The sequence below is a fragment of the Limulus polyphemus genome, unplaced genomic scaffold (genome assembly GCF_000517525.1).
Source record: "Limulus polyphemus unplaced genomic scaffold, Limulus_polyphemus-2.1.2 Scaffold8571, whole genome shotgun sequence".
NCBI classification, from domain to species: domain Eukaryota; kingdom Metazoa; phylum Arthropoda; class Merostomata; order Xiphosura; family Limulidae; genus Limulus; species Limulus polyphemus.
The window spans coordinates 9,384-21,889 of NW_013674181.1; the positions used below are offsets into that span (position 1 = coordinate 9,384).

At 31.2% G+C, this 12,506-nt stretch overlaps 1 protein-coding gene across 2 annotated transcripts in view; it reads right to left on the reverse strand.

Annotated features, from left to right (window-relative positions):
• Positions 1 to 12,447, reverse strand: part of LOC106475432 (non-structural maintenance of chromosomes element 1 homolog) — an 18,197-nt gene extending 5,750 nt beyond the window's left edge. Inside the window, exons 1-4 of one of the 2 annotated variants that reach the window (XM_022379539.1) lie at positions 11,633 to 12,447; positions 8,081 to 8,271; positions 5,551 to 5,694; positions 611 to 727 (exon numbers count right to left, since the gene is read on the reverse strand). In XM_022379539.1, coding sequence (XP_022235247.1) covers positions 611 to 727; positions 5,551 to 5,694; positions 8,081 to 8,271; positions 11,633 to 11,774 — 594 coding nt within the window. In that variant the 5' untranslated portion in view covers positions 11,775 to 12,447. The remainder of the gene's footprint in view (positions 1 to 610; positions 728 to 5,550; positions 5,695 to 8,080; positions 8,272 to 11,632) is intronic. The other variant, XM_013936116.2, reaches the window with a different exon arrangement.
• Positions 12,448 to 12,506: the final 59 nt, after the last annotated feature.

Consider the following 12,506-nt stretch of genomic DNA (forward strand, 5'->3'; position numbering starts at 1 on the left):
CCACACTACTGTCTATAGAATACAATGTCCATTTCTAAAGACTGAAATATCACAAGATGACACGCCACACTACTGTCTAGAGAATATGATGTCCTAGTGTTCTTTCAATTATGATTTTTTGAGTCTTTTTTGTTTGTATCTTCTCTCACATTTTGTTATTCTGATCTACACAGATTACTTCTGATCAGAAGTCAATTTCTACAATCTACAGATCTTCATAATTGATAAAGAGACAAAAAAAAACTATATTTGGTTCCGACTCAAATGCTGTTTCTTAACTCAATGCTTTTTATTTATTCCAGACTGTCCTTGAGCACATTTTGCATACAAACTTAATCTAGCCTTACCTTTAGCAACTTTTACTATGTATTTCAGATAAGTTTACCTTTAACACAATTATGGCTTCAAACCTATAGACTTACCTTGAACACAATTTGTTTACACATGAGGCAGGTTTGGAGTATTTCACATAAGTTTACCTTTAGCACAGTTATGGCTTCAAACCTATAGACTTACCTTCAACACAATTTGTTTACACATGAGGCAGGTTTGGAGTATTTCACATAAGTTTACCTTTAGCACAGTTATGGCTTCAAACCTATAGACTTACTTTCAACACAATTTGTTTACACATGAGGCAGGTTTGGAGGTTTTCTCCAAACATTTCTTTCAAATATTTATCCATTTCGATCAAAGTTCTAGGGCTCAAAGATATCTCCCCTTCCTCCTAAGATGACAGAAAATGAAAAAAAAATCAATTTAATTAATGACTCTAACTTAGACTGTAACATAATCACTACATATAAGATATGCAACTGTTTCCAAATGTTTATCGTCAATGAAAACTAAGGCAGCAATCATGGAACTTCCTCTTTTCTTTTTCTTTGGTGGGGGGGGGGGTTTCACTGCTATTCCTTAAATTACACGAAACTTATTAAATTTTATCTAGTTTTCGCTTATACCAATCATATCATTTGAATGAGTTTTTTCTATAATTTGTTTTTTATGTTTTGAAATTTCAAAACTTTTGTTAAGACATTTTTGAGAAAACATTAAATATATTTCTTTTCATCTGAAGAGTTTCATTTTTTTTTGGTTCATTAAAAAAGTTCCTTTTCATATATATCTTATCAACATAACAATCATCGATTTTCACATTTCTTTTTATATTTTATTTTGGTCAAGCTAAAACACTTTGGACTACGAATTGTAAAAAGCATCATATAAACAAATATTTATCAGACCTAAGAACTGATCTTTGAAAATTACATCAAGTCAGGCTAGGTAACTATTTCTGCTAAAAATATTTTTGATCAAAATCAATTTATACTTAATAAATCTACTTTATTTTCATTTAGTTATAAGTTATTTTATTTATGTGCAGTGTTTTAAAATGATAAACTTAAAAATTAAAGAGACCAAACACAAGTTGTTCACAAAAACCCCAAGTTGCACTTTCCTCAATGAAAAATTGAGCAAAAGAAAAAAAAATTTATAAATTGTCTAAAGATATGTCTCTTAGATATGATCAACCTATCGGCATGATAAAAAAAAGTCATATCTGACAGGAAGTCGTCATTCAAAGGATCAATAAACAGATAACGAATGACTGAATGGTGTATAGGTAGTCAGATGATGTAGCAAATTGTTATATTAATAATAGTTATGATGGATAACACCTCAATAAATATAACTTAAAATTGTTTTGTTTGTGTTTTATGCAAAATAATTTATTCATCAATCACATTTATTCCACAAATCATCACATCTGAATTTCATAAAACATATATACATCAAATTTTTATTTCATACAAGTAATATGACAAATTGACACCAAATATATTTCTTTTAAAAAATCGTCCACCTTTGTTTATTTTGCACATTTAACAGGGTCACTTTGAATGTTCACGAGTCCAGCAGATATATCAGGAAGCTTTCAGCAAAAGTGATGTCGGGTGTTTACATTTTTCGCTTTTCTTGAAGCATTGCAAGACAGAATCTATGTACAAAAATGTGATTTATTCTTCAACGCATGTCATATTTAGCCGCAGATTAACTACTCCCCGGGAGAATTACTAACCTATGTCGTACATCGTCTGAAATCTCGAGAAATCACTCATTCTGACTGCTGATTGGCTGGTGATGGTTTTCCCAGCTTGTGCCAAGATCTCATTTTTTATGGCCAATTGCACACTACACGTCAAAACACTCAAGTATCATCTGGTGTAATCAAGCATTAATTGCTGTTTAAATCATTATTTTTTTCTGATCACATTGAATAATCAAAGTAGAGATACTCATATTTTGAAGAATATCACATAAAATATGAAAATTTCCCAGCCTTCATATTCATTGTGTTGTGTGGCATCTAGTCACTCACCCATTGTGGACGTAAACTACAGTTGAATCATCAACGATTCAGATTATGGTACATTCATGTACACATAAAATCAAATAAATAAACACATAATAAACACAACATGTTCATACGTTTTTATTGAAATGAAGAAGGGTCCCTATAGAGAGGTCATTTATGGGAGGTCAAACCAATGTAAAATTGTTCCAAAATATATTCATATCTAAGAGGAAGTCATTGCTGGGAGGGGTCATATCCACCATGGAACACTGTATCTCTGTTTGGGACCTGTAAAAAAAGTATTTTTGTAACAAAGTCCACGCAAATTGGACAAAATATGGCAGAGTAATTCTCAAAAAAAACAACATAAAATTATGCTTTTTGTGGCATCTTGACCCCCAACCTCCTATAATTACTAAAAATATGCAAGTCCACCATTTTTTTGCCAATGTGTGGAACCTGTACAAAAGTATCTTTTTACCAAATCCCATGTAAGTTGGTCAAAATATGGCTGAGTAATTGACCAAAAGTATGCTTTTTTTGTGAGAGCTCAAAATGGGCAAATCCAACTTTTTTTGTATGTCAGTGTATTGGGTGCATGACAATTTATATTTGTGACAATTTTCATCTTGATTGCTGTAAATGTGACTGCACAGGAACCCAAAATATACAAAATTGGGTAGTTTTAACTTTGACCCCATAAAACCATTAAAAAGACCTAAATCTAAAAAATGAAAACGGTGTCTGGGCATACTGTACCAAGGTATAACCGTACCAAGTTTTAAGTAATAGCAGTTAACTGAGAAATTTGGAAGAGGAAACAACAGAAAAACAGTACAACTCTCTGCAGAGACGATATTCAATAAATAAGGATTTGAGACATCAGAATATTTTGCCATCACTACTGTATTCTTTAACCCTTTCACTGTAACTGCAGTCAAAGGGTTAATAAGGCTTACTTGATGCTTTGTCATAAGAAAACTAAGGTAGCTTTCAAACCAATATAATTTACCATAAAAAAAAAAACATTCTTAATTATGAGAAAATTGTCTAAAAACAAAAAAACTATAAAAATTTTACATAACTATGTTTGTTTTTTGCCCAAGTCTTCTAAATTTCTCACTACATTCCACTGTTCTTCACTGCCTAAGATAGGTCTTGTCACTTCCCACAAAACCATAAATTACTTCTCACACGTGTTTATTTACTCTACATCAATGTAAACATTGTATACTCTATACAAACCAATTTAAACTTTGTCTGTTTTAAAGCTAAGCTTCTTTAGCAGTATTTTAGATAGCATGTTCACAAACAAGTGGGAGTGTAAGCTATACTTAATAAAACTTGTCAAAGAGAAGGAAGTGACGTGAAAAATGATACATGGATAATATATTCTCAACAGGGTTTCCTAGCAAATATAAATTATGCTTTCAAAACAGACTGAAAATTATAAGATAAACAGATAACTGTCATATACAGGCGAGACTCCTTGGAGCTTCACAGAAATGTAAATCGTCTTTTTTTTTATCTTTTTTTTTTTGCAAATTACATAACTAAAATAAATGTTACATATGACAAAATATAAACTTTGATTTTTTTTAGTTAAAATTTGATACACAGGTATTTATTGACACCTGAAAGGTGCTCACTAGTCCAGTAAGGGTTAAAAAGTGTCAGTTAATGTAGATTATTTTATTAAGCCTACATACTTGAGCTGGGTGATTAGCAAATTTTTCTAATCAATTACTCTTACAAAATCCATAATTCTCACAAGACTAATCCTACTCTTTTCAATTTATTGTGGGTTGTTTTTTTAAGATATTTTCAAGCAACCATTTGTTTAATATTATAGGACATATACAGGTACAACAATTTAGGGTTAAACTTTTTAATCTTAAGTTGTTCTATGTGGAAATGTAGTATTTAAAACATAGTAAAAACCTAGAAATACAACTAATACCGTTTCACCCTACAAGACTACTGTAACTAAAACTACTGAATTTTTGTTGAAAAAGTAAACCTTACTTTCTGTCATTGATTAAGAATCAGAAAAATTATCAACAAGAGTGACTAGTGAGATTAGTATTAGGCACAGGTTAACATAAGCAACATACACACAAGAGTGACTAGTGAGATTAGTATTAGGCACAGGTTAACATAAGTAACATATACACAAGAGCGACTAGTGAGATTAGTATTAGTATTAGGCACAGGTTAACATAAGTAACATACACACAAGAGCGACTAGTGAGATTAGTATTAGGCACAGGTTAACATAAGTAACATATACACAAGAGTGACTAGTGAGATTAGTATTAGGCACAGGTTAACATAAGTAACACATACACAAGAGCGACTAGTGAGATTAGTATTAGGCACAGGTTAACATAAGTAACATACACAAGAGCGACTAGTGAGATTAGTATTAGGCACAGGTTAACATAAGTAACATATACACAAGAGTGACTAGTGAGATTAGTATTAGGCACAGGTTAACATATACTTATTTTGAGAACATAGTTTATAGTTTTGTACAAACACAACTATACTGTGTTAATCAAGTATGTGGATACTTCTTGTGTAGAAAGGGATGGTGAAACCATGTGTAGTTCACCCGTTACAGGTACAGGAGAATAAGGTTATCATGGCTATAAAATCAGTCATTATTTTGTACACAACAATATTCCAGTGTGGAGTGAGCCAAAAATTTATTATTGTGAATCGGCAAAATACCGATTTTATGAGTCATGACACTAATTGATCAAACTGAACAAACTTAAATTAATCAAAAATAATAACATGAAATCATTAAAGTAATGTTTTGATTAGTCAGAAAGACAAATTCCAATTATCTAATTACATGACAATAATCTATGATCCCAGATAATCACTTCTACCAATTAACCAAGATAACTGCATAGCTGTACTACATATCTAATCTGGTATTACTTTTAACACATTTTAGCTATATGCTTAGCTTGACCTTACCTTTAAGCACAGTCTGTTCTCTACACAGTTAATCAGGTCTTACTTTCAGTTGTTTTCCCAAGTTGAGAATACAATGCCTACCAGATAGAGTTAGTGGAGCTATCATGATAAATGCTCCAAATGCAACCATTGGGGTGTTGACAACCAAAAGTTATGTTCGTGAGTAACCTTTAAAAATGACAGTGTGAATTACAACAAAAACTCACCTGAATGAGCCACTTGTCTTCTACCAATCGGGCCAGCAGATGTTCTGCCTCTTTTTTAGACATTCGCTTTTCTAGTTCATGAGTTAGATTCAGAACAACCATGGATGATATTACTCCATTGTCTGCAAGGACAACTTTTTCCAGCTGATGTAAGAAATAAACATTTAATACCTTACTGTAATTAAAATACACTTAAGTCTGAAAATCATGTATACTTGCTTGTAAAATTGTCCTAAAAATTTCTAATTTCAAATTAAAATATTTCCAATGAGCACATTTTCAGCCATTCTTAATTAGGCCTAACTATTTATTTTTTTAACTACAAATAAAGTTTAATTTGAGATTTATTTATTAAAAACTCAAAACCATGTTTAAAAGTACACAATAATTTCAAATTATTGAAGACACAAAACCTTACTAAAATATCTACATGTTTTAGTGGGTCTGTGACCCATCATCATCATCAGGAAGGAAAAAAAACCCACTGAAACATGTAAATGTTTTAGTAAGACTTGGTACCTTCAACAATTTTAATTTATTTGTACTAATACTTTTAAATGTTGTTTTAACTGAATTTGTAATAAATAGCTTTACATAATGTATCATGTTCCTGTTTTATTTTTTTAATTTGAGATTCTATTTAAGTTTTGTCCTTTCACTTATATGTTTTCATTTACAGGCAAATGAAAGTTATTTTACTTTTAAAATCTGAAGAAAAATGATACAAATTCCAAGTTCTCAATTACAAACAATAAGATTTAAACATTTCTAGTGTTTGTTATTATACTTTCTTTGTAAAGTGATATACGTACTTAACATTGTATTAGGTAAAGGTGGAAAATATTTTAACCTCAATATACAAATTATATGTACCATCTTCAAGTTTATAAAATATTCATTGAGCTGAAGTTCACAATAAATTAAAACAAAATATTATTTATAACTAAAATCGTAGAGATCGGCACGGACTTCAATATCATACTAATAACGAACTTTTAATGTGGGAAGTACAGCCAATCCAGCAACAATGGACAGTCTTAACACCCACAGCAAACTGTCAGAACCGAATGAGGTATTGTAGAACACAAGCCTAATAGACTGGATGTTTTTTGAAAGTTACAGGGCCAACCACCCATTCTGATGCCAGTATAATTCTCTGCAACCACATAACACATATGGACATAATACGTAGACAGGTCTTGACTCACATGATGAAATAAACCTACTGGAATGTACGATATCATAGTGTACACACCCACTGCTGGGAAGATGATGTTGTAAATAATAATTGTAATTAATAAAACGAGACAATAATTTATTTGTAAATTTTTAAAAATTATAAGTTAAAAGAAACTTTAAAAACTCTACAAGTTTCATTGGAAATAATTCCACCATCTTCAGGAGAATAGATCACGAAGTACACATGAAGTTTCTTATAAACCTAAAGTACTAAAGTAATTAGCACATTTTTACAATGGTACCATTTACAACAACGATTTCCAAAAGTTTACTTCCGTGGCTACTGGGCCTAAATCTCTATTTTCATTTTGTTTTTAACAATTTCTAAAGATCCTCTTATATTTAGTTCATCTTTTTCCCATTACCTGTTTAAGTATTTTTACATTATCTCATGTGTAGACTTCGCCACATGTTTCTGCCAAAGCCAATTGACCTATTTTTAATTATACACCACATTTTGATGTTCTTTTACTCTAAATTTTAAGTTTCTACTCGTCTTTCCAATATAACTTAGACCACAAGTACATTAAATTTTATATATATACCACATTTATCCCTTAATTCAATTTTATCTTTCAAACATTAATTATATGACTTAATTTTCATTGAGGAGTAAATGTTACTTGGAAATTCATGTTTTGCCTAAACACATTAACTATTTGAGATCGTGTCATCCATGGTCACAAAAAATGTCTTCATATTCGTATTTTGTTTATAGGGCTATTGAAGTTTTATCATACGATGAGGATTTTATGTTAGAACTGATGTATTTAAAACAGGTAGTGACTGACAGAGATAGGATATATTGTAACAAACTTCAAATTTCTGGATGTACTATATTGCAGATAACAAAAATGGAAAGTAGAGAAAGAATATGTTTGCCTCATGTTTTTCCATGGTCAATAAAAATAGGTAATGTGTTTAGGCAAAACTTGAATTGCCAAGTAACATTTACTCCTCAATAAAAAGCATGTACATTAGATTTATAAGAAACTTCATGATTTCTTCTCCTGAAGATGGTGAAATTATTTCCACTGAAATCTGTAGAGTTTTTAAAGTTTCTTTTAACTTGTATATTTTAAAACTTGACAAATAAATTATTGTGCATTATACCAAAGTCCCGATGACCTCTGGACATTTATGGTGTCTACCTGTTATGCAGTTGATATAACCATTAGTTTTGTCTCTCCAATCTATCACCCATTCCATTTAACATGACATTAGAGTAGACCCTATGACAACTGTAGATGTTTTTTTACTTCAAAATTGACATGCTAGAAAGTTCAATTACAATTTTTTTGAAGAGTTCCAGATCTGCAGAAGAATAGTCACTTGAAAGTCGTGAAATAGAGCTTTCTGTAGTGTTAACTAGAGCATAGTACTGCATTCCAGTATCTTCTGCCAATCCCTTCCTGATCTCCATATGCAATGGTTTAATATGCTTATTGATGCTGTTAATATTCTGACTTAATTCACCGTTCACTGTAAAAATATAAAATCCAAAATTGGGTTACGTTTACTCAAACAATAGCTGCATCACAAACCGATAAAACTAAATATGTTTTCTCTCTCTCTCTACTAGTCTTTAACAGCAATATTATTATAAAAATAATTATAGTTAAGTACTTAAGACAAGATTCGTTAAGTTTTATGCTAGAACTATAAAAAAGAAACTATTCTAAACTAAAGCTATGCAATTAACTCAATTAATTGATATAATTACTAATGACAATTAGTGTCACATAAATAATTGTTTACTCAAAATTATGATTAAATTGTTAATGTCACAAAATAATCAGAAGTAGTGTTTCTCAATATTACTATTTTAATTATTTCTGCTATGCAAGCTTCCTGTGAGAATAACTGGTTAATGAGCCCAAAAATTAATAGATTATCAAGTTTCATTAATTACCCAGCTCTACTATAAATATATTATCATATTTCAAACATAAAGCAGAACTTCATACTAAATGCAGTCAAGAAGGCTTAATAAAGGCAGTTTTTTTTTAACTAAATGATCTTGCTTGAAAACCTATTTTAATGAATCTTAAATTAAAAAACAAAATGTGTCACTAGGTGAAATTCAGTGTACACTACTTGCAGTGCACATGCTCATTAAGTCAGAAAAGGTATCTACTTTGTGGTCATTGATATTGTTTACAAATAACAAAAATATTCAATGAAAAGTAGTGATTTGTATCACAAATTTATCATTTCATTCTGAAGTCAGTTTTTGAGTGAATAATCCATAACAAGTTATACAGAGCAGCAGGTAATATTAAAGCAAAGAAGAAATGTAATATTTTTCCAAATCTAAAGTTTAAACATTGTATGTACATGAACAGAAAAAAAAAAAGAGTATTGAGTATAAATTATAGCATTGAACTACCTAGATATATATTTGATGGCTCAAATACAGGTTATATTTAAACATTCTTTTCTTTCTACTGAATGAAAATATGCCTTCTCCTTTTAGATTCACAAGATCTAACGTAAGAGTTATAGGTTAGCATATTACTGTGGCTCCACCCTGGTGGCTAACTCACAAGTTATTGAGGGTGGTCCAACAAGTAGAATGGTGAATAATAATGTTACATCAAATGATGCAATAGTCAGGAAGAAGAATCAAATACAAACAGTTGGATTAAAAATTTCTGTTTAAAAGATCCTTCAATCTCCCTTTTTAAATCTAAATTTACAGAAAGCTAGAAGAGAAAAGTGGACACAAGTAGTCAGTGTTTAAGGTCAGTTAGCACTAGGTACAATGACCTTTTGACATTACATTTTATGCCATTTTTGGTAATGTATAAATATCAAACACTTTGCAAACAAGCACAGGCTACCCATAAGCTAATCATGAAAACCAAAAAAATTCAGTCATCCAGAGTTGCGAAATCAAATACTTCCCAAGAATATTTTGAAACTTAAAAACTTGATTTACCTAGTTTCTTCTTGGTTAAAATTGTTTTATTGGAAACCCTTGCTACTTACATTAATGTACCAATTAAAAAAAGTATCTATATGAAAGAATGATGAGACAATTTTATCATTTAAAAGTATTTCTATTCCAAAATATTTAACTTGGCAAAACCTTTTGTTCTTAATAATTGTCATATGTTTTTGCAAGTATTTTAAATGGTGTGTTTCTGATAACATTTCACTTCCTTCACCCCAGCCCCCATTTTACATTGAATAATAATGTAGACATATTTATAAACTTGTTGTTTCAGAACTCTACCTAGCTCAATTACATTATTTCCAAACTATTTTATCTCACTAGACCACCACTACCGTATCAACTTTCTAAATAAAATATCAGCAATATTTAAATTTCATTAGAAAAGCTATTATATCATTGTAATTTTCCACTTTCAGTATCTGTAACAATGATAGCAGTTAATTGTTCACTTATGTTTCACTTTCAAGCAAAACCTTGCCTTTAATTTAGTTTAAATGATAACTTCTTGATTAGCCTAGATTTCTGACATAACTATTCATTTAAATACCTTCTTTCCTTTCAATAACAAACTCTGTCTTAAACAAGAATAATCAATATTTGGAACCCACAAATTAATTCTGAACATGACATCTTCAAACAAAGTCTAAGCCACACTCAAAAACTCATGACACAAGGATAGGGGAGAACAGTATCACCACCCTATAGCTACTAGTATAATAAAGTATAAAATGTACAGCACGTTCACACCAACATTATCTTTACCTTTTGTTTAAATTATTTTTATTCACTCAATCTGGTTACAAATAACATTAAGAGATCAATTTTTTTAATCACTCTGTAGCCTACAATTTGGCAACAACACAATATTAATTTATTATTTTAAAAAGGTCTTAGTCTTAGTTCCTCCCGTTCCGTTGGGAACATTGGTCAGCGAGACCTCGCCATCTGCCTCTGTCATGAGCGATCTCCACCGCTTGATCAAATGTTAGATCCACCAGTTCCAAATCCTCTTTAAAAGTTTTTCGCCATGTTTTTAAAAGTAGTAGAGGTGTACCTATTAAATCGAAAAATGGCACGAGACTGACTACGGAAAGAGAACAACTGGAAAGGTGGAAAGAACATTTTAATGAAGACCTGAACCAATGTGAACCTGATATTTTGTTAGACTTATCTAATGAAAATGTCAGAGCAATTTTGAACGTAAACCTAAATGACATATCTCTAGAAGAAGCTAGAAGAGTGTTGCAAAATCTGAAAAACAACAAAGCAGCAGGGTCAGATGAGTTGCAACCTGAATTACTGAAGAACGGAGGTCAAGCATTGGAACTGGAGTTATTAGATATTTTTAACAAGACTTGGAAACATGAAACTATTCCATCAGAATGGGGTCAGGGTGTGATTGTCACTATTCCGAAAAAAAGGAGACCTAAGTGATTGTAACAACTGGAGAGGAATTTCTTTACTATCAATACCTGGTAAAGCTTTTTGTTATATATTATTAGAAAGGTTGAAAGATGAAGTGGTCGCCTTATTAAGGGAAGAACAGGCTGGATTCAGAAGCGGAAGATCATGCACTGAACAGATATTTTAAAAAGGTAAGTTTGAAACATTACGCTGAAGTGCTTCACGTGAAACAGGAAATCTAAGTTACTCTTACAGTCAGTGCCTTACGATCAATAATTCTCAGGTCAGATAAGACTAAAAGTAAGTGTGACATTATGAATGATAATCACTGACAATGACAGAAGTGCTTATTACTATTAACTTCTAGTTCTAGTTTTAAGTGCAACAATAAGTTTCTAAATTAGGCATAAGTAAAATTATCAGTATCCCCTTAGTTGCTAACTTACCATACAAATGAGTACAATACAAAATAACACGCACAGCGAATGAAAAACTGATCACCTTCAATATCAAAATTCCTGCAACAAGTGTGATAAAGCTCTTCAGTTTCTGGGGCACTACAAATTTTTCGACACATCAATGACTGCAAAAACAATCTATGATGATCACCGAGATCAGCCATTTTGTATATGTTCAGACAACTTTCAACTTCGACTCGGGTTTAATTTCACAATTGATAATGATGACTCTGTTATTCTTCGCTTGCTAATAAGTAATGACACGATATATTAAAAAATACATGTTTGGGTCAACTTATTTTCTGGAATCATCCAGGTATACTTCCCGCCATTATAATGTTTTACACCTTAATGCCCTCTAAGAAATTAACATTTCATGTTTTACCAGAAATATATTACTACGCAACCTATTACAACAAAGTGATAGCACAGACATTGTTGCAAAGGCTAATATAGACAGGTCTAGTTTCAGGTTAAATTCTTTGGGGCCTTTGATGTCACATTAAGTTCACCACACACTTAGATTAGCGAATGTTAATAACTTATAAGAACTGGATGGCCGAAGCCTTCTTACCACATTACACTTTCACACATTTACGTGAGAGAATCTTATGTGTTTACCCCTTTCTTTGAACCGTCGTCACGTTTCTCTAATTACTGTACAATTAGATCAACAACTTGTTCCATCTGTAAACCTAGACATTATTTAGTAGCAACTTTCCATTACCAGTCATTTGCTACTACTTGTTTGTTGTCAAGTGCAAATTTACACAATCGGGATGTCTATCAGGCCCGTACTCAGAATGTTTGAAAGGGGATGTTACGTCTCCGTTTGTTAATTGATTTTCGGTAACTTTGTTCCGACGAAACTTAAGCGACACAAGTCTTTACTTAAT